The sequence below is a fragment of the Triturus cristatus genome, chromosome 1_1 (assembly GCF_964204655.1).
Source record: "Triturus cristatus chromosome 1_1, aTriCri1.1, whole genome shotgun sequence".
Lineage (NCBI taxonomy): Eukaryota > Metazoa > Chordata > Amphibia > Caudata > Salamandridae > Triturus > Triturus cristatus.
Window position 1 is genome coordinate 55,140,913 of NC_140579.1, and position 27,595 is coordinate 55,168,507.

The 27,595-nt window shown below is 44.8% G+C and overlaps 1 protein-coding gene across 1 annotated transcript in view; it reads right to left on the bottom strand.

Moving 5' to 3' along the window:
* Window positions 1-27,595, bottom strand: part of LOC146869372 (complement C4-like) — a 536,657-nt gene that overhangs the window by 218,297 nt on the left and 290,765 nt on the right. Inside the window, exons 19-23 of the mRNA XM_085599650.1 lie at window positions 24,889-24,959; window positions 13,824-13,963; window positions 12,785-12,994; window positions 11,768-11,819; window positions 9,977-10,066 (exon numbers count right to left, since the gene is read on the bottom strand). Of these exons, the coding sequence (XP_085455776.1) occupies window positions 9,977-10,066; window positions 11,768-11,819; window positions 12,785-12,994; window positions 13,824-13,963; window positions 24,889-24,959 (563 nt within the window). The remainder of the gene's footprint in view (window positions 1-9,976; window positions 10,067-11,767; window positions 11,820-12,784; window positions 12,995-13,823; window positions 13,964-24,888; window positions 24,960-27,595) is intronic.

Consider the following 27,595-nt stretch of genomic DNA (forward strand, 5'->3'; position numbering starts at 1 on the left):
CTCAGTCTTTCTGTTGACAAGAAGAACAAGATTCCTCACCTTATGAATATCTCCTGCGCCAGCATTCCGCAGAATTTTTTCCTAGCTCTCCATGCCGATGAGGACGTCGGCTCTGCTCGCGACTCTGCATGATGTCACCGGAGCCATAAGAGAGCCTCATCGGCGTTATGACATCAGTTCCACCCATTTTTTCCGTGCCTCTGAGGCGAACAGGTGGACCGACATCAGATTCAAAGTGTACACAGTACACAACATTTGAACCAATATACACAGTACAAAATCAAAAAGGAAAGCTAAAGAACATCAGCATTTCATAAAAATGTACCAGATAGAAGGAAGATACAATGTAAAACTACAAGCCAAATAAGGCATCCTTTAAGTTATACAAAGGTGGACAACGGGGAGGAGGGTGGGTCAGTGAGGAATCCACAGGCAGATACTGTATCCACCAGAAAAAGCGTTCCCAAAGGTAAGTAACTTGTTCTTCTGATGGATACATCTGCCTGTGGATTCCTCACCTTATGAATAGATTCCCACAGCATTCCCACTTCCGGAGGAGGGTGTCCATCTTTCTTATACCAAAAAGTCCTGCAGGACAGAGCGTGCAAAATGGCCCTCCCTCCTCATTTCGGAATCCAAGCAATTATGCTTTGCGAAAGTGTGGAGGGAGGCCCTTACAAATGTCCAACACAGGAACACCTCGTGCTAAAGCAGAGGTGGAAGACTTAGCCCTAGTAGAATGAGCTCTAATACCCTCAGGTGGTTCCTTACCAGCAAGGGTGTAGCAGATCTTGATGCACAAGATGATCCACCTGGATAGAGTGCGCTTGGGCACAGCTTTGCCTTTTGAGCATCCAACGTAGCCCACAAAGAGCTGATCGTCCAAACGTAAGTCCTTTGTCCTGTCCAAATAAAAGCTCACCGCTCTTTTAGGGTCCAGGTGGTGAAGTCTCGCCTCCTCCTTGGAAGGGTGAGGGGGAGGATAAAACACAGGAAGAGTTATGGACGGCCCCAGATGAAAAGGAGTAACTACCTTAGGCAGAAAAGCAGCCCTAGTGCTGAGGACCATGTATGGTCAAAAATGGGGGTTTTGAACTAAGAGCAGGAGGCTGACTCATCCTCCTTGCTGAGGTAATGGCTACCAGAATGACTGTTGGTAAGGCGTTTGATAAATTTCAAAATGATAGGAGACTTAAATAAAGATGGCTGATCAGGTAGACACAGAAAAGCCAATAAGGTCGACAAATAGCCTTTAACAGTAGCCACAGCACAACCCTGCTGAGCCAAGGAAAGAGCAAACTGAAGAATATTCGACAAGTGGGCCTTTAAAGGGTCAATGGATCTCTCTCGACACCATTTAACGAATCTTGACCATCTGTAGGAGTAAATGGAGTTGGTGGAGTGTTGCCTGGCCGATAAAATAACATCCACCACGTCAGGCGGGAGAGAGAAGGAACTCATGTTGCCCCGTTCAATCTCCAGGCATGAAGGTGCAGGCTCTGGAGGCGGGGGTGTAGAACCTGCCCCTATGTCTGCGAGAGGAGGTCTGCCCTGAGAGGGAGACGGAGCGGACGGTGCAATGAGACGTGAAGTAGATCTGTGTACCACACCCTTCTTGGCCAATCCGGGGCGATCAATATGACTTGGGCCCGGTCTTGGCGAATCTTCCTCAGAACCCAAGGGTATGGGAGGAAATGCGTAGAGGAGTTGAGAGCTCCAATTCAACTGAAACGCGTCCCCCAACGCCTCCTGCATCGGAAACTGGAGACTGCAGAATGACGGGCAAGCGAAAGTGGCAAACAGGTCCACCCGAGGAGGACGACTGAGACTGTCCGCACGCACATTTAGCAGCCCAGCCAGATGATTTGCCATCAAACAAATCCGATGGTCCTAAGCCCAGGACCAAAGTCGCAATACCTCTCTGCAGAGACGGTACGACCCTACTCCTCCCTGCTTGTTGACATACCACATCGCGGTAGTGTTGTCCGTCAGGACTTGAACCGACTGACCGCGAAGGGAAGGGAGAAAGGCCTTGAGCGCCAAACGTATCGCCCGCAATTCCAGAAGATTGATATGAGACAATTTTTCCTCTGAAGACCAAAGACCCTTGATCTCCAGATCCCCCAGATGAGCACCCCACCCTAGGGTAGAGACATCCGTTATCACTGTGGCCACCGATGGAGGAAGATGAAAGGGCTTTCCTTGAGACAGATTGCCCTCCACGCTCCACCAAGACATATCCGCTGCAGCTTCTCTGGAGATCCTGACTGACTCCCTGAGATCCCCGTTGTTCTGATACCACTGCCTGCGGAGACACCACTGGAGCGCTCTCATGTGCCAGCGTGCATGGTTGACCAACAGAATGCAGGAGGCGAACAGACCAAGCAGGCGAAGGACCTTCAGAATTGGAACAACCGCTCCATTCTGGAATAAAGGGATCATCTCCTGAATGAAGAATTCTTTGTGGAGGAGGAAATGCTCGACACACAGTAGTGTCCAGTACCGCCCCTATGAACAGGTTGTGCTGAGGGGGCACCAGGTGAGATTTGGGCACATTGATTGAAAAACCCAAGTTGAACAACAGTTGAGATGTTACACGCAGATTATGAAGCACCAATTCTGGCGACTCCGCTTTGAGCAGCCAGTAGTCCAGATAGGGGAAAATAGGAATCCCCGACCTTCTGAGATGAGCTGCCACCACTGCCATCACCTTTGTGAAGACTCGAGGTGCAGTAATAAGACCGAACAGGAAGACCGCAAACTGGTAGTGCTGCGACCCAACCGTAAAACTAAGATAATTCCTGTGCGACTTCAGAATGGGGATGTGAAAATATGCATCCTGTAAGTCGATCGACACCATGCAGTCCTCTTGCTGCAATGCCAGAAGAACCTGAGCAAGGGTCAGCATCTTGAATTTCTACTGCTTTAGGTAAAAATTCAAGACCCTGAGGTCCAGGATCGGACGTAACCTGCCGTCCTTTTTGGGGATCAGGAAATACTGGGAGTAGCATCCCTGACCCCTTTCCTGCTCCGGAACCACCTCTATCGCACCTTTTTGTAGTAATGCAAGAACCTCCTTCTGCAGAAGAAGCAAATGGTCCTCTGAACTAAAACCTTGGCAAGGAGGGTAAAGAGGAGGAAATTCCCGAAAGGGAAGGGCGTACCCATTCTCCATAAGGTTTAAAACCCAAAGGTCTGTCGTGACCGATTTCTAACCTTGCAGAAAGTGAGACAGCTGACCCCCTACAGGACCCACATGATCCAGGATGGGGGATCTAGGGCTGCTTTCCTGCAGTACCAGAGGGAGCGGGGGCAGCAGAAGAGGAGGAGATGAGATTGCGGGCAGAACCACGTTGGCGACCTTTGACACTTCCTCTATAAGATTTATAGAGTGGATTTTGCTGCTGCTGCTGAGGTTGACGGAAGTTGCGAAAGGAAGACCTTCCAAAAGCCTCGATATTACTTGTAGCCTAAACCTCTCGACTGGGTCTACAATCCCAATGATTTCACCATGGCTCTGCTATCCTTAAACCTTTGTAAGGCCGAATCTGCTTTTTCCCCAAAGAGCTTCGACCCGTCAAAGGGAAAATCAACAAGAGTGGCCTAGAAATCGGGAAAATCCAGAAGAACGAAGCCAAGCCTGACTTCTTGTAGCTGTGGAGGAGCCCATAACTCTGGCTACTGAGTCAGCCATATCCAGGACTGATTGAATAACCTGTGTAGCCGCAGCCTGAGCGTCTGACATCTCTGAGCTCTCCTCATCAGGTAACTTGGGGGCCAATTGTTTTGCCGAGTCCATCAAAGCATGTATGTAACGGCCCAACAGAAAAGTGGCATTGGTCGATTTCAGTGCCATGCTAGAAGAGGAGAAAACCTTTTTAGCCGACTGTTCCATTTTCTTTGAGTCCCTGTCAACTGGGGCCTGTGGAAAAGCACCTGAAGATTGCTTGGAGCAGGATGCCTGCACCACCAAACTCTCTGGAGATGGATGAGAAGAGAGAAAATCTGGATCCCCTGGTGCAGTCCTATACCTTCTAGCCACAGCCTTAGAAACGGCATGCAAAGAGAGTGGTTTACGCCAAACCTTGAGAATAGGATCCAACAAAGCTTCATTAAAGGGTAATAGAGGCTCAACTATGGAGGAAGGTGAATGCAAAACCTCTGTCAACAAATTTGGTTTATATTCGGCAGTAGGTAACTGCAAATCTAAAAGCTCCGCAGCTTTCCTTATCACCAAATGGTAGGGAGCTACCTCTTGAGGAGGTGAAGCCCTTGTAGAAGAGAGTTCCCACTCTGGAGAGGTATCTAAACCACTTGCCTCTTGAATTCCCTCAAATTCATCCCGAGACTCTTCCAACTCGCCCTCCTCTACTTCCTCTCTACAATACGGCTCCTCTTCTAAAAGCCTCTGAGCCTCTCTCCGAGAACGAATCTGCGGACGCGGCATTGCTGGCGTCGTACGTGGCACCGATTGCTCCGGACCCAGCGTCGAAGGAGGCTCCGAAGGAGGCACGAGATCCACATGTGGCCGAGAGGAAGGCTCACCAGACGGTGCCGAGAATTCTATCAACGGCGTTGAGACTCTCGGTGCCGGAAATTTCCATGACGCGCCATTGGCATGAAGGGCATGAAAGGTGCCTAGGCATAGTGCTGGGGCACCCCCAAGTTGAATGCCAGCGGACCCACAGGACCAGAAGGTTCTCCAGATGGGAAAGCCGCCCTTGTAACAACTCCATGCATAGTATTTAAAAAATGCGACAGATCCGCCCCTGGAGCCGGGAATTGTGGATATGGATTTGAGCCAGTAAACGGGGAGTGTCCGACGTCGGAACGATCGGATCCACTGCCTAATCCACCGGTTCAATCTCAGGCACAGAAGAAGATGGAACACCCTGAACCGACTCGGCGTCGACTGCGCCGGAGTGCCTCTAGGCGAAGGAGACTTCTCTGGAGTTGCACGAGGAGAAGGAGAGGGTGAAGGAGATACAAAGTCCTTATGGTGACGTCAAGGGGCAGGCGAAGGCGACCTGAAAGCCTTACCCTTCGTTGAGCGGCGCCGAGATCCATGTCTTCTTCTTTTCTTGTGCTTTCTCGACTTCGATGTATGTGAAGTCGACGACTTCGACTTCGACTTATTACGCTTACGCCCTCTACCTTCTTTCTTCGCCTTGGCCAGAAACAACTTGGCTTCTCACTCTTTAAGTGCATTAGGATTCATTTTCCTGCAACAGGTAGAGTCCTCCACGTCGTGATCCGACGACAAGCACCATAAACAATCTTCATTGGGGTCAGTGATGGACATGTTTCCCCCACATTCCCTACAGGGCTTAAAACCAGACTCCCTTGAAGATGACATCACTTCTAGCAACAGTTAAAACAGAAGGAACAACAAAGTAACTCCACAAAATATGGAGAGTGCTAGAAAACCGTTACGCGTCGCCGGTGCGGAAAAAAGGGAACTGACGTCATCACGCCGACGAGGCTCTCTTATGGCTCCGGTGAAGTCATGCAGAGTCGCGAGCGGAGCCAACGTCCCCATCGGTGTGGAGATCTAGGAAAACATTCTGCCGAATGCTGGCGCAGGGGATATTCATAAGTTGAGGAATCCACAAGCAGATGTATCCATCAGAATACCTTGTTTTGTAGAGTGTCTATAAGTGCTCCTAGAAATGTTAGTCGATGAGAAGGGGCAAGAATGGATTTTCAAAGATGGACTGCCAGCCCTAGAGAGCGGGATAGTTGCAGGCAGAAAGAGATGTCTTCTGAAGCCTGATGAAGAGAGGAGGCTTTCACCAGCCAATCGTCTAGGTATGGGAAGATCTGTAGGCCTTTAAGCCGTAGAAATGCTGCCACGAGAGCAAGGCACTTGGTGAAAACCCTTGGAGCTGAGCGAAGAAATACGAATTGTTCAGAAGTTGTAAGATCTCCTGAAGAGTAACCATGCGAAAGGATTTCTTCAGCAGGTACTTGTTGAGCTTTCTGAGGTCTAAAATGGGACGCCATTCCCCCAACTTCTTTTTTATCAGGAAAAAGCAAGAGTAGAAACATTTTCCTTTTTGAAAGCGTGGAACACGTTCTATTGCTCTTTTTTGAAGCATTATCAAAGCCTCCTTCTTTAATAACTGAAGATGGGGTGGCTTTGATCTTTGAGGTGGGTGATGAGGTGGCGTTGTGGTATACCTTATTATATCTAGGACCCATTTGTCTGATGTTATTTCTTCCCAATGATGCAAAAAATTTGAGAGAAGGGTTTTCTTCAGAGAATACTGAGGTGCGGCAGGAGGCAAAGCGTTGTCACTGTTTACGGCCCAAATCTCTGGGCTGAGCCTGTTGTTTTCATCTAGGCTGTCTGGAGTAGGCAGTCTGTGGCGGTGCATGATATTGCTGTTGCTGCTGGTAGGATGGCCGGTAAGAGGTGTAGGTTTGAGGCTGGTATCTTTGATAACCTCCTCGAAAAGAATAATTTCCTCTGCCCCGGGCTCCACGAAAGAGGGTCTTTCTGTATTGGAGCGTTCCTAGAGCCGTAGCCCTGTCTGTATCTGTTTTGATGGTCAGCAAAGTGTCATCGATATGCTTGATTCACCATCAAATGGCATTTCCAATATCTTGCTTTGAACTTCAGGGCAGAACATAGTTGCCTTCAGCCAACCCTGGCGTCTCAGGACAGCGGCTCCAGCAAGCTGACGGAAAGCCAAAGAAGCAATATCCATTTAAGCATCAATAATCTCGGAAGTTGACCTTTCTCCTTCAAGCAGGATTTTTCTAGCTTCCATTTTCTTGTCTTCCGGAAGGAATTCTAAAAATTGGGCAATGACCGACCACATCTGTTGATCGTACCTGGCTAAAATCGCAAGAGCGTTAGCAGCTCGAACAGTTGCTCCTGATGTGGTTGTGAACCTTTTCCCAATATTATCCGAGCGCCTCCCTTCCCTGTCAGTTGGAGCAGTAATGGCTGGTAGAGGGTTCCTCGATCTCCGTTGTGCGGCCTGAGAGATAACAGAGTCAGGCTTAGGATGACTTATTAGACACGCTGGAGCGTCATCCGGGGCCTTGTATTTCTTGTCAATTCTGGGCAAGACAGGGATAACTGTGGCTGGTGTCCTCATTACTTTTAGTCCCTCTTCCCATATGTGGTCAACAATAGGTATAGACCTAACCGATTTTCTATATAAGTCTTTAAAATCATAAAGAAAGCAGTCTGATTGCTTTACTGTTAGGGATAGTTGAAAACATGATGCTGCTCTCTCAATTAAACCATGAAAGCAGCTGATGTCTTCTGGTGGAGACTCTATCATCTGTGGAGATGGAGACACTGGTGTAGATATGACATAGCAAAACACACAAGATGATGGACGGAATGTTGCACATTGGCAAAACATTCACCCCCAGTCACAGATCTGGGTTTAATCCATCGTTATTTTGCTCACCACGCCACCCCAGTTCAAACATGGCCAAATGCAAATCAGTCTTGACCCTGTGCCTCATGGGAACAGTCCAGATGGATTTAGGCCCAGATCTCTGTACTGGGGTGAATGTATGACATTGTTCTACATTCTGTCCATCAACTGTTGTTTTTGCATTTGTCACCCCGAGTGGGTAGGGGATGCCCAGACGTGGGTCCCGTGCTCTCCATGCCACTGGAATCAAGCTATCCTGGCTGAAGAGGGGTGAAACCCGAAACCTGTCCTAGGATGCTTGTTTCCAGTCCAGGGAGAACCTGGCTTGGCAGTTCGGGCTGGACTGTTCCCATGAGGCACAGGGTCAAGACTGATTTGCATATGGCTGGGTTCAAACTGGAACGGCATGGTGAGCAAAAAAACAATGGATTTAGGCCCAGATCTCTGTACTGGGGTGAATGTATGAAATTGTTCTACATTCTGTCCATCAACTGTTGTTTTTGCATAGATATGACATAGTCATCCCATTCCTCTCCTGTTTGACCTTCCTTTTGAGGCTGATTATCCTCAACTTCTCCCTCATCTGAGGTATCTGGATGTTGTTGCGGCCCACTAGTATCTCCCACCAGGGAGGATGCAGACACAGGTATTGAGGTACGAGGTGGTGATTCAACAGGCGGTGGTGGCGGAGGAGGTGGAGGAACAGGTGCTGATGGAAAACGTGTACGATAATCTCTTAATAATTCCTGAAGGTCTTGAACCAATGCGACAGGAAAGTGGACCATAGGTTCAGAAACTTGCTCCATATATTGGATTTTTGCATGAGGAGGGTGATATTCCTGTTGATAATATCCTCCATAATCCTCGTCATCATCCTCCTGATACTTTACATGTAATTGAGAAGGACTGTCAGCCAATCCAAACATGAAGGAGGTACAGGAGACACTATCGCAGGATTTTGCAAAAATTGCCTCGTCGACGGTGTTGTCGATGAGAACGTCGTCGACGGATACACTGGCGTAAGCTGCAAGGAAGATGGACGCTTACGACCACGAGTGGGGTACATCGTCGTCAGCTCATTGACGGAAACGGTGTCTGCGTCGTCGACGAGGACATGATAGAGTAAGCTGAAGCCGTCGTAGGTATCGTCGACGAGATTCACCGTCTCCGACGAGGTTGCTGACAAAAAGGTTGAAGTAGTCATCGTCAGTGTTGCCGTCGACAATGAGGTCGATGGCGGTACAGCAATCGTCATCACCGGAAGTGTTGTCGATGGGACTGTCGTAGAGTCTGTCATCGGCGATGGAGATTTTTTCGACGATGAGGAAGAAGAATCTTGTTTAGAAGATGGTTTTTTCGTCGACGGGGATTCTGAATATAACGCTGTCAGTGGTACAAGGTTCTTTGAGACAGAGATCTTCATTGAATGGATCAAAGAATATTTGTCTTTTTTATGGCTTTTCTCAACAGTAGGAAATGGAAGCTTTCCTTTTGGTGAGGTACCTTCCTCCTCATGACGAGACCTTTCTGATGTCTTTTTCTTGGAAACTTCAGGAGAATCAAGAGATCTCTCTCTCCTTTTAGGTGTTTCCTTTAAGGCCAGTGAGGTAGAGATCTCCTCATCCTCAGAAAGAACACCAGATTTTGATTTAAGTTATTGAAGCCAAATTAATAATCTACCCTCCCTGTCCTTGAGGAGCTTTGTAGAGAAGGTTCTACAGATTTTGCAGTCTTATACCTTGTGTTGAGGGTAAAGGTAGTAGATGCAGTTCTTATGTGGAACCTCAGCATGTAGTCTCTTTTTCCCACATAATCCACATGACCTAAAGAGTCCTTTCTTTGAAGATTCAGACATTTTTTAAGACAAACTCTGCTACAAAACTTGAAAAACAGAGAAAACTGAGCAGAGCTCAGGGAGACACGCTTTCACACGACGTGCGGTAGAAAATCTGAGGAATCAAGCCTTTACAAAAGAATGTGGATAGGCTATTGCACTGACTTTTCATTGCATGGTAGCCTATAGTAATTTTACCTACTTCTTTTCTATGTATATCGTGGGACTCCCACGACGATGACGCGGATGATTCAAGCATGTGAATCTATGAAGGATCTAATACTGGAGAACACTGAAGATTTCTAACACACAATTGAAAAGCTTCCTTTAAAGATGCATATTTATGTTGCTTTTCTGCCCTCTAAGGACTGCTTTTTAGAATGTAACAATACATGGAGTCTTCCTTTGGCATTGCCACTTTCCAACTTATATAACCTTTTTTACAAAGTGGTCACAAAATCCTATTACACTGTCAATGTTTAAAAAGGAAAAGGCACATATGTTTTTCAGGAGAGCGTTTTGAATACTGCAGTGGTAGTTGTTTGGTGAATTGTGGCACTGACAGAGCAAACCTATTTTAAGAAGTAATTAGAAATTAGTCCAAAATATCCTTGTCCTTCCTAACCATCCTAACCTGGACAATGGGGGGTTCTTCAAATGGCCAGAACAGGCATTTTTAACCTAAGACAAATCTACAATTTGCGGTATTTGAGGCAACAGGATAACAACTGAGGTCTGGACTTACCGCTGACCCGCACGCTTATTCTAACATCTCCTTCGGGGATCAAATTTGACGGCTCTGCCCCGGGAATCTCAAATGCCCTGCCCTGTAAATCTGCGATAGGAAAAGACAGAGGAGTGAAAAAGAAGACAGTGAGAGGCAGACACAAACAAGGTTGAAGCAGACCAAAACCAAAAACAACGAAACTTCTTTCTGCTGGTTCAATATACAAATGTGAGATCTTTAGGAAAACTGAAAAGAGTACCAAAGGTAAGGACTTCAATTTAGGATAAACATTATAGATTTTACACAGCACACCGTGTCTGGGTTTACTCTATTTTATGTCACGAGAAAGTATTATTAAGCAATTCTTGAAGAAGGTGTTGCTTGCACTTTATAATTTACACAACATAATGAATAACAGGGGACCATATTATTGGATAGACTGGGTAATTATTTACCAACTCTTGATATCAATATTGCGTGTTTTTTACATTAACTAACACACATTGCTCCAGGGGTTAATTTATTATGGGATAGACAGCAATATCATTGGGCAAGTCATGAAGTATTGAATTTGTTTTACATGTTCCACAATACATTACACCAGGTGTTATTCTGTTTTAGAACAGCTAGTCATTTCACTTTGTGATTCTTGAAGGAGACTGCCTCAGGGTTTACAATTATTTTAATATAGATGGTAATAATATTTAGTTATTAGTAGTACATGTGTTTAATATTATAAACATTCGACTCAATAGAGCTTTTTTTCTGTAACCTTCTGGAATCTGACAAGGGAATGGCATTTGATGTCACAGGGTGCCCAGAGAAGAATGAAGCGTGAGCAGAACTGGGAAATTAGAATAATTTCAAATTAGAATTATTATGGGTGTATCCACTTTAGACTATTTTGTTTGATATGAATAATACTTTTATCATTAGACCAGGCCAAATACCATAACTTATTCATGTTACAGTTTTTTGTGTTTTCTCATAGTTTCTCAATAGTTGTTTTTCATTAAACATGACATTAATAGTCATCCCTCCCTTCTACTGGATGTGTGCATTTCCGGGGGAGTTTTGATAACAAAGTGTGTGCTCTAATTAAGAAATAAGGACTAGGATGTCAGGCATTTTCTTAGTTAATGTCCTAACAGAAGAAGAGTCACCTTTGGATATAACTCAACTGGGCTTTAGAAGACTAAAATTCCCTACCCAACCCAGAGACCATTTTTTCCATATAATCTGCAAGGAAACACAAAACTGCTACAACATATTTAAGCCTGGATCCCTAAACCAGCCATTTGTAGCATATAATGCCTTTAGAGGTCTTCACCTAAGCACAATATTGACCAATTGTGTAGGGCACACCACACACCAAATTGTTCCTTGCAGTGATTATTAATTAGTATTATTGTTACTCAATTGCTGATCACTTCTTTTATCCACCGTAAAAGGCTAAAAGGCTCTTGGATTGAAACATGTGACCAGCAGATTCTCAACCGGTTTTGAACAGGTTTTCCAGCCAGCCGTAAATATTTTTCAAACATCCAGTACTCTACCACCATCCAGAACAATCTTATGCAAACATCCTGGATCTAAAGATCTACACTCCTCCTATAGGCTGTAATGCATCTTACCAATATCCAGTCCTTAACGTTCCCACCTGAAAGTGGCCCATAGGTTCCCAAAGGAAAATTCTCATCATGCTGGACAATGTACAGAGGCACTGAAAAGAGTATCAACAACCAAAAACAATGTACTCTAGGACCAGCACAGAAACACCAACCTTTGGACATGAGGAATCATACTTACCATTGGTGTCAAGATTGTATGTTTGTTCTTCAAGTTTAGTTACTCCCTCTCTCTGCCAAAAAAGGAAAGAAACCATAGGATACTGGCGAGATGGAGTGAGACAGAGAGATTGAGAAAGGAGGTAGAGAAACTGATAATGTGGACTGTCCAGGAAGAGATCTGGGGAATATAGAGGACTAGACTAGAGAAAACTGAATTAGACACCTCTAGGTGCAGACCTGCATGTTCTAAATTACACAGAATTTAATACTGGATGTGGTCTGCTTTTTAGGCACTCTCAATTTTGGTGATGTAGGGAATCAAGGCACACTTGCAATCAAATATCTAGGAATCTGGCAGCTGATTTCAGGCTTTATTTTGAGAATCACTTGCTTACATACCACTGAGCGATTGTGTTTGCCACCAGCTATCTTCTCCACTTTGCTACCAAGCCAGACGGGTTTATATGTATCCCAGCCTACCACTAAATCACATGATAACTTGCTAAACTACATATCAACAAAGCCACTAGGTCAGTAGAGCATAACAAACTTGTCCACCCCTTCACATCTGAGCTTGGCATCTATACCATGCCTCAATCCGGGCACTAGACCCTATTGCAACTTTACACGAGCACTAGAGCTCATTGTCACATAACATCTAGACCACATCTCATAATCAGCTACCAGCTCATATCATAACGTAGCAACAAGGCCAAGTTAAGACATAGCCACTGTAACTCATACCACAGTTGCCTCTAGACAACATTTCAATTAGGCCAGTAGATCTCATGTCAGCTTGATGCCAAGGCCACATCTCATCTTACCAACTAATCCACATCTCGAACTAGCCATTGTGCCACATCGTAACTTAACCATTAGGAGACATCTAAACGTGAGACACTACACCCGCTCACCTCATTACTCTTTGTGAATGAGGAAGTACTGGAAAATGTACTGAGGATTGTGAGGGGATTCAAAGAGACAAGATAAAAAAGACACAGAGGGATAAAAAAGCAGACTACTGAGAGTTACTCACCACAATTTTTAGGAACTTCGTGATTTTATCTCCACCGCCAAGTGGTCCTTGAGCCAACACAGTGACGGGGATGTTCACCTTCGTCATGGGCACGATGGAAAAGGGCACTGCAACTGCAGAATTTTGGGGCACCAGCACCTTGTATTTTTTCTCCGGACCTGACGTGGCTTGGCTACAGAGTCCTTCTGTCCTTCCCAAAGACACCTGGACCTAATTAAAAGGTTGCCAGCAGAGACCAAAGCGTGTAAACAGGAAACATACAGCACTGTTATTGGTTGACCTTCAAGAGAATGTTGCTACTAAATACTAAACATGGAATTATTCAAGAGTAGTGAGACTGTGATACAGAGGTGACAGTGCCTAAGGCAACCATCAGTACAGAGTGATGGAGCAGGGTATGCGACCTGAAGTGTTTGACGTTCAAGTGCGCTGAACCAACAAGGACAGCTACTGCTCCCTATGAGCTTAGAAGGAGATGTACTGGTAAACAGAGATGACCTTGTCAGGAGATTTGTTGACTGACTTAACCTGCAGGACTTGGAGAACGTTGATTTCAAGCCTGTCTATGGCCCAGCCACTTTGACCTTTGAGGCACACCTGCTTGATAAGTAAACTCTTTGTTTCTCACTGGGTGCTTCATCTATGTGGAACGGATGGAGGTTTGGTTTGGGAAAATCATGAGACCAATCAGTTTGCAGTTAATGTATATTCACCTGAGGCCGTGCGAGGTTTCCAGAGATGATGGCTAGTATTTCGCTTACAGAGTGGTCAGTGCAGTCATAGCAATATGTAAATTTATAATTATGACACCACCTTGCTGCAGGAATGATCCTCACCTTCTACGCTGACTGGTTTGGTCTTCAGACCAGCTCAGCAACTGACTATGTCTGCAGAGGAGTTAAGTGATCCTGAACTTACCTATATATAATTACTTTGTTGATATTTTTTCTACTACATTCTGGTAGCATAATATTCTGTAGTTGATACTAATGTGGAATAGCTTGTCACTTCTAGTTAGATTACCCTCATGTTCGCTTACCTCTAGATCCTGCTCAACATAGTTGTAGAGGGTTGGGCGAATCTCTAGCTGTTCAAAACGCTTGACAGAATACGGGAGAGGCAGGTAAATATGAAAAGGCTGGAAAACCTTCACTCTAATTGGTTCCGCAATACAGAATCCTAGGAAAACAAGAAGAAGATAATCAGGAAGGCACCCTTTGTATCTGCCTGTGAATAAACATGGGTGATCTAAGGACAAACCTAGGGATAGAGAAGGGAATCTGTGATTTTTTAACTATGCAGTAAGGAAGAAAAGGGGCACTAGTCATGGGAACTCAGGCCTGTATGCGTAAGTCACCTGGTTCTAATCCTCAGTGTAAGGAGGAGTGGAAGTGGCAAGAACGACTTGTGATTTTGCTGGAAGAGATATGGACTGGTGGTGGGAGCTCAGGTAAGAGTACAGACGTCCACGGGTTCTATTCTTTACTGTGAGAGAGAAGAAGGGCAGGAGCTCCTCAGGGTTTTGAGGGAAGAGTTATGCACAGGGTTACAGAGAGGAACCCACAGGTTCAACGGGGTGTAAGGTAGAAAGTGTGAGCTAATGTCCTAGGGCTCCTATGAACTATGAGGGAAGAGGTGTGGGCTGGTGCTGGGGGGCTTAGGGAATAAGCAGGAGTCCCATGGTTCTAACCCTAGCTGTGAGGGAATATGTGTGGGCTAATGGAAAGAGCTCCTCATGGATGATGTGTGGGCTAGTGGTAAGAGATCCTCTGGGGTTTGAGGGAGGAAGGTATGAGCAAGTGGAGAGCGCAGGCCTAGAGACTTTGGTCCACAGGTTTTAGTTCTACTGTGAAGAACCAGTGCGGGCTAGTGGCTAGAGATGCTGAAATCTTTTAAGGTATTGTGTGGTGGTGACATCGCAGGCCTTAAGACAGGAGTCTCCTAGTTATGATTCTAACTATGAGGGAAGACATGTGGTTTAAGGACACAAGCTCGTTATGACCTAAAAAGAAGAGCTGTGGGCTGGTGGCAAGAGTTCTTTGGAGGATGATGCGTAGGCTTGAGAGCTCTTTAACGTAAGGCTAATGGGGAGAGTCCAATGATTTTAGACCTGGTGTGTGCTGAGAGATGTAGTCTTGTAGAATGAACTCCTCAGGGCTTTTAGGGAAGAAGAGTGCATTGTTGGTGAAAGAACCTCAGGGTTTTGAAGAGGTATTGGCTAGTGGCAACAGCTAGCAAGACCTTGGGAGAGTAGCTAGTGAGCAAGTGGTGTGAGGGAGTAGCTAGTCAACCAATGGTTCCAATCCTTGCCATGCCATGTTATGCTATTTTTATTTGTTTAGTACGCCAATCCCCCATGAGGGTTTTTGGGTGCTTTGCAGGTGGGCAAGCAGCTGTCGTCTGCTGAGGTTGATCAAAGTGCCATATTTTCAGCTTCTTGCAGAACCCGAGAAGCAAAGAGGAAGCTTGGATGTGGTGAGGGAGGTTGTTCCATGTTTTGGCGGAGAGATATGAAAAGAAACGGGCTCCGGCTATGGATTTGCGGATACAGGGAATGCGTGCCAGTGAGGCGCCTGGGAGGTATGTATTTAATTTGTATTTATTTATTTATGTATAAAGTTTTATATAGCGCGAACCAGATATCAGAGCGCTTTACAAAAGGGTGGAAGGAAGGTCATGAACCCAATATCGACATCAAGTAAGAATACAGAACATGAATAATCGCATGATTCACAGACAAATGACACAAAGGAGAGTAATACAATAAACAGGTATATAGCGGGCTACAAAGGGGACACGCAATGCGGTAAAGAAGAGCAGCATCACATGATGGAACAATGGTTATAGGATCAATGATTTCGAGCCAGTGAACCTAGCCCAGATTAAGGTAGGAATTTTGTTTGCAAGCAGTTGTTGAGGAGATTCTGCGTACGTCTGGTGGAAGAGAGTTCCATATCTTTGGGGCAGCGCCAGAGAAGGCTCGGTGACAAGTTCTCTTTTTGCTAAGGATGAGTGGTTTCAGGAGGAAAGTGTTAGCGCTTCTTGAGGCTCTCCCACCACAGGATAATTCAAGCTTTTGTGCTAGGTACCTGGGAGTTTTGAAATGCAGGGCTTTGTGCTCCAGAACGGCAATCTTTAATTGAATTCGAGCTCCATAGGGTAAACATTTGAGAGAATTTAGGACTGGGGATATGTGCTCATTTCATTTGGTACCTGTGACCAGTCTGGCCGCAGCTTTCAGTGATGCCCTTAGTGGAGCAAGGGTGTATTTGGGAAGGTCACAGAGCGTAGCACTGCCGTAGTCTAGCCTCGGCAAGACCAGTTCTTGGACCACCTGCTTGAAATCCTTTTGTGGCAGGAATTGTTTGATGTTTCTCAGGGTCCTCATCAAGTGGTTAGCTCCCTTACATACATTGCTGATATGATTTTTCATATTCAGGTGCTTGTCCAGGGTGATTCTGAGAGATTTGGCTTAGTCTATGATGAGGGGGTGCAATTGAAGGCTGTGAGGTGATTCAGCCAAAGGTCTAGCTTGGGGATGTGGTTAGAAATGTATGCGGTTATTGTGTGCAGGGCTGTTGTATAGTACTTTGTATGTGTGGGTGAGTAGTTTGATCTGGGTTATTAAGTGGATTGTGAGCTAGTGCAGTTCTCTGAGGAGTCGGGTGATGTGGTTGCAATAAGGTAGATTGAGTATGAGTCTTGCTGTGGTGTTTTGAACAGTGTGGAGCTAGTTCAGGAGCTTCTCAGTGATTCCTGTGTAGAGTGTGTTGCCGTGATAGACTCGGCTGGCATACAAGGCCTGTGTAACTGTTTTCCTAGTGTTCCCAGGTAGCCGTTTGAAGATCTTTTGTAGCATCCTAAGGATGTGGTAGCAGGAGGCGGTCACTGCGCCTATTTGGGCTGTGATATTGAGCTTGTTGTCTAGGATGCTTCCAAGAATTCTTGCATTTGTGGAGGGTGTGGGTGAAGGTCAGAGATTAATTGGACAACAGTTATAGATCTCGGCAGAGGCTTTCCTTCCAAAGATCACTACTTCAGTTTTGTCTGTGTTTAGTTTGAGGCAGTTGTTTTTTTTATCCTTGTGGTTACTGCGGTCATGCATGTGGCAATGTTGTTTTTGTAATAGGGGCCTTGTTAGACAGAGAGAGTAAGTTGAGTATCCTATGCTTAGGACAGTATTTTGAGGATCTGATGAGGTCTGCTATTGGAGTCATGTAAATGTTGAATAACATTGGAATAAGGGATGATCCTTGGGGCATTCCAGATATGAGGTTCTTGGCCTTCAATGTGTAGGGTTGCATGTTAACTCTTTTGTTCTTCCTATGGGAAGGAACAAGTCCAGTTGAGGGATTTTGTATATGGCTTTGATTTTGTCGCTGAATAATTCTGAGAAGTTGTCACCTAATTCTTGCGAGGGTGTGATGCAGTTAGTAGTGGCGGCTGGTGAAGTTAAGTCTTTGATGATTGTGAATATTTGTTTACCACTGCTGGAGCTTTTGCCTATGCACTCCGATAGAGCCTTCTTTTTTCTTGCCCTGAGGGAGAAATTGTGGCCAAATTGCAAGAGTTTGGACAGACTGTGGCATAATTGTGAGCGCTTCAAAGAAAATGTGTGGGGTGGTGGCGAAAGCATCTCAGGGTTTTAAAGGAAGTGGTGTGGGCAAGTAGTGTGAGTGTGTGGGCTAGAGACAGAAGTCTGTGGTTTTTTAATTGGACAGAGAGAGGAGGTGTAACCAGCAGTGAGAGCTCAATTGAGATTCTGAGGTCCATGGCTCTAGACTTGGTTTTGAAGGATAAGTTATAAGTCCATGTGTACTCACCTTTACTGTTAGGGTGGAGGCGTTGGTTAGCCTAGTGCTGACTTTCTAGCTGTGAAGAAAACTTGGAGTATAGTAGAAGTTACTCTGTACTCTAGCTATGAATGGATGGGTTACAATTCAAGCTGTGAGGTAGGTGGTGTGGAATAGCACAGGACTTGAGGCAGGAATTTATGCATTAGTTACTGCATTCATTAAGAAGTCATGGCATAGTGGTGAAACCTACAGGTTAGAGTCGAGCTCCATGGGTTCAAGACATGCAAGAAAAGAAGAGGTCAAGGTAGGTAATTACAGCCTAGAGCTAGAGTCGGGCTTTATGGGTTCTTGAACCCGCTAATCATTTGCCATGAGATGTTGAATCCACAAGCCTTATCAATGAAAAGACACAATTAGGATTTTCTGTTTTCAGTTTCTATTTTTGGTAAATTCTGGTGTTTTTTTTCAGTGTTTTCAAGTGATTTCAATACCTTAAAAACAAGCATATGCAATGCAAATAGGTCTCGCATTTGTGAGTTAGAGCTATTGACGTTGTAAATGGCAATGTTTTTAACTACATGTTTTATTTTTGGAGTGAATGTATGTAGTGTGCAAAAACCCTTGGAAAGGTCCTGCACTTCGTAATAAATATATTGAAAAAGACGCAAAGTGTGGATTGTGTCAACAATTGGTTGCCACGTACCTCATGGGTGAAGTGTCGACACACATGCACACCGTGGTGCTTTACTAATGCGAAACTCATTAATAAAAGTAGTGCTTACAGACTAACCAACGCGATCGGGATCGGAGCATGGAACCGAATCCCGGTTTCTCTTTCATTTTCTAGACTATTTGACTCACTCTCCTGCGTCTTGGCTAGCCCCCAAACTGGGGGAGGCAATAAAGTTAGCCAAGGGGGCAGGGGGCTTCGGGGCTACATGAAAATGTATTCATTGTCTAGTTGTTAAAAGTCGCCCGGTGCTATTAGTTAAAAGTGTGCAGATTTAATTAAGATATTACTCGCATCTATGAGAAAATCGACATCAACTAAACAAAATGCCAGAATGCGTGTCAGTTTTCACAGTGTTTTAGACAGTACTGGTTGCTTAGTTTCATTGCATTCATTTTTGTATTTACTCTTTTACACAGCATCCAAAGTAGGTTACCTAACCCCAAAGCCATGAGTTGTTAAATGACCCATAGAAGGGAGTGTTTTACAGGTGAGCAAATGTGTCCAAATGTAATTTTGGTGGTGCCATGTTATGATCAGCCAATGAGGTACTCGATGAGCAGGTATTTAACTACACGTTCAAAACGTACGGTATTGTGGCTGTTGCATGTTTGTACACAACCACCTCTTTGAATGTGTTTATTAACACAGAGCTCCATCTAACAGTCAGTGCTCACAGAGGGGCGACTAAAGCACAGAACAAAATGTATTCATTTATCCTGAGTGTGAAGGCACCCGGAAGGCTTAGGTACCTGCCCAGAGAGGCTAGGGATCCCAGCGCTTCTACAGACTCTGCCGTGCTCCTCTGCACCAGCAGGGCACAGCTCAGAATCTGCCGCTTCTGCTAAGAATAGGTGAGGGGGATGAGGTTGGGGCATGCAGGAGTTGCCGTTAGATTTCCAGGTTTTTGAAAGTGATGATTCACATATGAGGCAATGGAGACTGACTTTGTCTGTTTGTGTGCACCAGTCTATTTCTCTGCCATCTACTGGGCTCACAATCATGTATCCATTCATCTCTCTTTGTTAGAGGTGCGTGAGCCAATATATTAATTAGCAGGTAGAGACAGCCGGAGACGAGCCAAGCGTATATGAGCCAGTGGGCGTGCTGTGAAAATGATCGGCATGTTAATCATACAGTAAAAATGATGTAAATGTGCGATAATGTCTCTTCAGAATTAAAAAAAGTGCATTTCTTTAGTGCGTCACCTCAATACACAAGATTATAGCACTGAATTGCGAGGAAGTTATTAAAAGTGCTCGTTTTAAGCTTAAGTTAAAACACTGCCGCTCCTCCCGCCCGACACAATGCAATTTGTGAATTAAGAGGTGTCAGTTGCCATGCATACCCCGAATGTTGCCTAGAGTCTTATTATATTTAGAGTAACATTAAAATCTAGTTCATTAAACACGAGAAGTTTTTGTACAGCACGCATCTTGAACTTGCATATTTCGAGGTGGCAATAATAAAGATGAAAACGGAAGTGCCGGCAGGCAAGAAAACACGAATGGGAGTGAGGGGGGCGGGGGAGGGTGAGAAGTCACAGACTGAGGAAGGGGGCGGTGGGGTGAGGAGACAGGGAAGAAAATAGTGTTAGGAGTAAAGGTGCCAATAGCCGTGGAAGGATACAAATGATGAATGAGGAGGGACTAACAACCCTCAAACCAATCGGAAGGCAGCATTTAAGACAAAAGCCAATGGGCAGAGAGTGAGCGGAGCTTCCACGAAGCTTCCACCCTACAGTATATACTGCATGCCTCGCAAAGTGATGGCAGCGCATTGGCGCTGCAACGCTAGGCGAGACCTAAAAGAAAATAGTGTTAGGAGTAAAGAGGCCAATAGTCGTGGAAGGATACAAGTGGTAAATGAGGAGGGACTAACAACCCTCAAACCAATCAGAAGGCAGCATTTAAGACAAAAGTCAAGGGGCAGAGAGTGGGTGGAGCTTCCACCAAGCTTCCACACTACAGTATATACTGCATGTCTCGCAAAGCGGTGGCAGCGCATTCGCGCTTCAACGCTAGGCGAGACCTAAAAACAGTGGATATCAGTGACTACACATTTTCGCATCACTAAAAACAACAGAAACAGTGTTTTTCCAGTATTTATGGAACTTTTTGCTTTTATTATTGCTGGCTTTCTGCACTGATAGTCAATTGTATATAGACAGTGTGTGTACAGCGTATATGAGATCCAAATACGTTTTTGCAAATCAAACTTATTGTAGTACACCATACAATACTTTTGCAGTGAGTCTTTGGTCATGTGTGCTCACTTGTTCCTTCCCATGTACATTTTTTTCTGTGAAAAGGCCCTCTCAACATTGGCACGTGAGATGAGCAATGCCAAAACAGCCAGTACACAATTTGCTAACTCTGGCCACTGACATAGCTTTCCATGCCAATAGTGGTGCACCTAAAGATTGCGATTCTCTTTGGAGGTTCGAAAACATTTGTGTTGAACTGGGCGCTTATCCCTCGGAGATATTGAAGCGGTAAAAATGAAGTAGCACTTTGAATCTACTGGGAAAATTCCCCTTTATGGAAGGGATCTAGAGCTTGTACAGAGTAGCACAGTGAGGTTTCATTGGCTTCAAATGCCATGGTTGGTGAAGGGACACTTCTATGCATCACTGCAAGCCTTTTCTCATACATTGTAAAATGAAAGTTCCTGAAATGCTTGTCAACATTGCTTTGCTTACCAAGTGGCAAGCACTCTAATATGGAACATGTTGCAGTGCCAAAGTCACTAATGGTGTCGCCCAGCCTACTCTGAAGGAGATGTTTCACATGTACACCGATTATGCTGAACACTTGGCAGACAAGGGTGTTTTCAGACTATAGTCGTTTTATTATGCCCACTACAACAGTTATGTTTTCCTGCGAAAATCTAAGAATGCAGTAGAGTGTACTTTTTTTCACATCACTATCATTATGCGACCATAGATCGTCACATTTCTTGCCTTTGGCATAATTAATTGTGGAAACAGTTGCCACATGGATAATATAGCATTCACAGCCCCTTGAACTGAGAACCATCAGCTAAGTGACACAGTTGGAATGACTCTTTCTTTGATGCACAAAATGAGAAATATTTGCATTTTAGTTCCAGCGCATAACAAAACAGTGCACCAAAATGGACTATAAAGTCAATAACATAGTTCATTATCTCTGAGATTGTGAAGATGCTTTCAGCATATCATCTAACAGCCCGGACCTCCGTGGGCTTCATCTCTCGGCCAAGTGGACTCCATCAACGCGTGGCTTCGAGCAGGCTGCGATTCAGTCGCCCCTTTAAGGCGGATTTCATCTAGGCGTTCTAAAGACGCGAATCGCTGGTTCAATGAGGAACTGAAGGCTCAAAAACTCAACGTCCGCCGGGCTGAGCGCTCTTGGCGGCAAGACTACTGCCCGATCCTTAGAAATTATTATATCACCCTTTTGGCCCTTTACAAAAACTCTATTTTGATAACTAAGAAGGCTTCTTTCTCGTCCATAATCCACACCGCCGAAAATCGGCCTAAAGAGATTTTCACCATTGTGCACGACCTCGCATACTCCGACAGGGCCACACTCAAACCCTCCCCCTCACAGCACCTCTGTGATTCCCTCAACTCTTTCTTTCTCGATAAAATAGCTGCTATTAAAGCCAACATCCCCCTCCCCTCCCCGTCCTTTGTTAGCCCCCAGTGTCCCCCAGCTGCAGTCCGCCTCGAATCCATCCCTCTTCTTTTCCTTCCTATCTCTTCTGCCTTTTGTTAAATCCGGCTCCCCTCTAGATCCTTGCCCAGCACACATCCTCAAACAAATCTACTCTACCTGTGTTCTGCCACCCCTTACCTTTCTTAATAGCTCCCTTTCACAGGGCATTGTCATTTCTCCTCTTAAATCGGCCGTTATCCTACCCATTTTAAAAAAACCTGGTGCTGACCCCTCGGTGTCTATCAACTACTGCCCCATTTCACTCTTACCTTTTCTGGCGAAGGTACTGGAACGTCATCTAACCAGAACACTGAGCACCTTTGTGGAGATGAACAATGTATTGGCCCCCAGGCAGGCCGGGTTCCACCCCGCTCACTCTACGGAATCCGTAGTCTTGTCGGTCCTTGACAAACTTAGAGAGGGCATGGACATCAACCATCCTCAGGCCTTGGTCCTCCTCGATCTCTCCGCCGCTTTTGACACGGTTGATCATGCCATCTTACTTTCCCGTGTCAGAGCGGCGGGAATCGAGGGCTCGGCCCTGGTCTGGCTGTACTCCTTCCTGCCTGACCGCTCCCAAGCAGTGCATTTGGGTGATTATTCTGCGGATTTCCGTGCAGTTCAATGCGGGGTTCCCCAGGGTTCCTCCCTCTCCCCTCTATTATTTAATTTGTATATTGCCCCTCTTATTTTCGCCCTTCAACAGCTGGAGATCTCCGTTTACAACTATGCGGATGACCTCCAGCTTATTTTCTCCCTATCTTCTTCCCCTGAGTCAATATCCAATTTCCGCTCAGTCATGACTTTCATCCAAGACTGGATGAATCACAACCACCTGAAGCTAAACCCCGACAAAACAGAGTTGGTGCTGACAGGTGGTTGCTCCAGTCCTTGGTCTTCTCTCTTCTGGCCCCCCTCTTTAGGTTCCCCCCCCATTCCATCTTGGATTCAACCTCAATGATCAACTCTCTCTTCATTCCCAAGTCAGTTCTGTCGTTTCCTCATCTTTTCTTTCCCTACGTACCATCCGTAAAGTCTCTCGGTTTTTCTCCCCCTCCGCACTCAAACTCATAGTCCTGGCGATGGTTACCTCCCGCCTGGACTATGGCAATGCCCTTTACTGTGGCATGCCCGCGTACATCGTGAGACGTCTTCAGCTGGTCCAGAACCAGGCGGCCCGCCTGGTTTTCAATTTACCTAAATCACTCCATGTCACGCCCCTCCTCAAGTCTCTACACTGGCTCCCTATTCAGGAACGAGCCCAGTTTAAGCTGGGCTGCATCATCTTCAATGCCCGGTGCGGTTCAGCCCCCGCCTATATCACTTCCGAAATTCATTCCTATGTTCCTCCCAGGGAGCTATGCTCATCCACCCAACAATTGCTCGTGGGTCCCCGTTTTAGAATAAAAAAATGGGGAGGCTCCAAACTCTCCACACTTGCTCCTGCATTTTGGAACTCCCTCCCGGCCCATTTGAGATCCTGCACCCAGTACTCACTCTTTCGCAAGGCACTCAAAACTTTACTTTTTACCCAAGCCTTCCCTTCTTAATGCCCTCAAGGTGACCCCGTTCTTCTGTTCCTCGGGAATTTTGTAGTACCTCACAGCGCCATGAAACCGCTCGGTGTACGTGCGCTTAAGAAATATTTTAAACTCAAACTCAAACAGGTGGCAAGGATCTCTTACAGGGAAGCACTTCAGCTCAGGTATCGATTGTGACAGGTCATCACACAACTTTTTCATATACGTAGTAGAATCACTGCCATACAAACAAAACTACTCCAATCTTTGTTGAACTTGGAAATAACCTTTTTGCAGCAGCATTCCAAATGACATTGTGTTCCATGTTTTCCAAAAGTCTGGTGTCATGTTTTCACCACTATTCCAGATGCTTGGTGATAGCACTCTTTTCACACATACTTGTCACTATACCTTGCATTGAATGTTTAAAGCCTGAGATGTTGGCAGTTCACCTACTATCAATACTGACTCACTAGAAACGGGGGGCTGATATATCAAGGGTTTTTACTTATTCTGTGTAGGTAAATGTGATGGCACATATTGGGGAAGATTCTAATGAAACCAGTCATTTTACTTATCAGTGAAAGAATCAAACGCAGCCAAAATGTCAAATATGATTTTGATATTTCCTGATTCTCTACAGTTTATAAAATCATTAAATACGACCTAAAACATGCTTCTAACCCCTGCATCTTTAGACCAAAGACCACAAAACTGAGAAAGCAAAGGAAAGAAGAAATAGTATTTTTGAGACATCCCTAAACAACAAAACTCAAGCAGAATAATGTTAGCCCAGTATTTCTCGGTATTGGCTCCTTCAGGGAAAATAAAAAACTCTTTCACTCTCCTTTTCCTATCTTTGAATGGCATTTAGTTTGTGGTTCGGCAGGTGTTTTTTAGGTGTTTATATGTTAACACTTGTGAGGGCTATTTCCGTTTCGGTGGGGCTTTATCAGTTATTATAGATTTAAACCTAAAACAGGACAGCCTAGACATAATGCCCATTGCAACCCTTTGAGACTTTCTAATGTAGTGGAGAGATATTGAAGTAACTAACCAACCTGCCACATTTCAACAAAACTGTGCAGAATGGGTTGTTTATGGATTACTAGTTCAGCAAACAGAAGAATTGGGCTCTGTTCCAATGGGATCCACAAAACAATCTCCCAACACATAGAATCTTGGAATGTGTCCTTCTTAAAGAGATTAGCCTGATATCAAAGTACTTGCTCAGAGGTCAGGCATGTTGCTCTTAAGTCTAGTAAGCTATAAAAATATGCCTTCCCATCTGCTGGATTGACAGCAAAGTTTGCCCCAATAGCGCTGTGAGCAGTCAGAATGACCAGCTATCACTCACCTCTTCCGTTGGATATGCTGATGGCCTGGATCTCCCACGTCGTGATGGAGTCAGGAACAAATGTATTTTCTCTGTAAGACACATAAAGCAAATGACAAAAACAAATCTGTGCATCTGAATAATATAGCCAGGTGAGGAGATGATGCTACTAGTGCTGATGCAGAGAAATATATTATAAATGCAGTACGTTCTCAATTTTAGCTTCGTTTTATTTATGAATATGAAGCAAATTGGAGGTTAATGTAATAGGCCTGCATGCATGTATGCATTGTGCTATGGTACTGTGCTGCATTCACTCTGAAAGTTAATGCTTCAGAGCATACTGGATCTAAGCCAGGTGGGAAAAGAGAGAGGACTCTGAAAGGAAAGTGAATTAATCTTTAGGTGGGACAGATGTGGGCTCTTTCAAAGTTGCGGTGTTGTGGATCCAGGAGGATCCTCAGAATCTCCCTAACATTAGGATATCCTATGGTATTGCATTTCTTAGTGGTCAAGATTAGACTGGCTTGAGAGGATTTGAACATTAGTTCACCTTGCTGAGGTTGACCCAGTCCTCAACGCAGATTGCCTTACAGGTCATACAGAGGATCTTACTTTGGATTTGTGCTTCCATCAGAAGACAGTTAAGTAGATGTGGTTGCAGTTTGTCTGTCCACATTGTTTTGGAACATCTCAAAATGTAGGGCATTGCCATGACATTGTCAATATTGGATACACAATTACCCATAGAAAAGGCGCTCAGTGTTTGCTTGAGCATAAAATGAGTCATTTTAGGCAGAGCAAAGCTGAAAATTGCAGGACATATCACTTTGACTGATTTGCGGCACAAAGTGACTTTGTTAATAAAGGTGGCACAGATATCTGGCTAGGAACTTGAGTGGTCCTCCAAACTAGGGCCCAAAATATGAGTATTTCAGCCTTATTCGCGGATCAGTTCAGAGTATCTATTCAAGAAGTAGGCAAATCAGTGCCAGGCTTTACCACTGACACCAAAGAATACTCTCAGATTCCCCAAGGGAACGTGAATGCTAGAGTCAGGCTCTAGTTATGGTCAAGTATCTCAGGCAGGACCAAGGAGAGAAATGACAGAGCTATGCCTGTGTGCGGTACAAAGTGAATGCAGTGTGTGGGAACTCACACTTGGGAGCTGACTGTGCAAAAATGTTTACCAGAGAAATCAGCAGGCTATTTATGAAACCTCCCAGACACGGCTATTTATGAAACGCTGTGGTCATCAGTATAGAATCAATTTTGTGCGGTCACACAAATTTCATAACTTCATTCTTCAGCAAGTTGTGAAGGAAGTTACTTGAAGAAGAAAAATATTTTTTGTCAAATGACAATTCGGTGGAGTTAAAAGTGGTGGAATAAAACCAGCTAATTAATATTTGGGCATCTAGTCTGTACTCTTAGCTGCAACTAAGAGAGTAGCTGGAACTTGTATCTAATTGCTGTGCCACAGCCCTGCAGAGGTGAAACCTTTCAGCATTTCTGACATCCAGTGTTTCCTTGCCTGACCGTGGCTTCCATTTCAGTATTTTGTGCAGTAACACAATGAACCATGATCACCGTATTGGGAAGCTCACTGAATCCCTGAAGCGTTAAAGACGTTTCTGGATTCACCTGTGAATTGCAGGTCGAGTGAAGATGTAGAAAACCAATGGTTCATGAGCGGAGCTGCTGCTTTTTTCTGTGTTTGTATTCACTAACAAACAAGCATTGGCAAAGCCATTAGGTCTGCCATTTTACTTTGTATGGACCAGTAATTTTAGTGTATGTGTGGGTGAATGAGAAAACGAGTTATTGAGTGGATGAATGGATGGGCGAGTGAGGGCATGTATGAAATAATGTGCTGACTCATTCACAATATTTATCCGTTCAGGCATTCATTGGAGTAATGTCTTAAGTAAAGTAATGCATTTGTGAGTGTGCATTAAATAAAGTTGAGTACATAAATTAACTGTACAGGGTGATTGAATATTGCAACGAACAAGCGTGCGCAATTTCAAGGGTGCAAGGGCTCCTGTTGCACCCCTGAAATGTGCATGTGTGCACATGTCGTGCACATACATGCCCTAAGGGCATGAATGTGTGCCACATGGCACTTTAAAAAAAGCAAAAAAGTGTTTTTTTTAAAGGAAATCGCTAATTACCACCAAGTTGGTGGTAATTAGTGATGCCTTAAGGCAAATTGCACTTTCATTTGTGCTACTTTAAGAAATCGCAATGTGCGATTCCTTAAATGCAATCGCAAAGTAGGGAATCGCAAATTATGCGCTTCCTTATTTTGTGAGGGGCTCATTGTGTGCTACATTGCACACTGCAAATTTGCGATCGCAAATGCTGAAATTCTGCGAATTTCAGCTTTTGCGAGTGCAAATTGGCTTCCTACATCTGGCCCTAAATGAGTTCAGCAGTGAGCACGTGATTGGAGCAATCGATGCACAAGTGTCCAGGAGTGAATGGATGGAGTACTGAACGACTGTGGGACTAAGACAATGAATGTGGGACTGGAGGTGTGAATGACTACTACAACGAATGACTGAGCAGAGGAATACATGAATGAATAAGCAAGTATTCATAAGTGAACGAGTGAGTGAATTACTAAACAGAGGGTGCATGGAACAGTAGTAGGGATTGAAGCAATGAGTGCTGACAGCCACATGTAGTAGTGAGTGGATGTGAAACACGTTTGTAAAAGTGATCC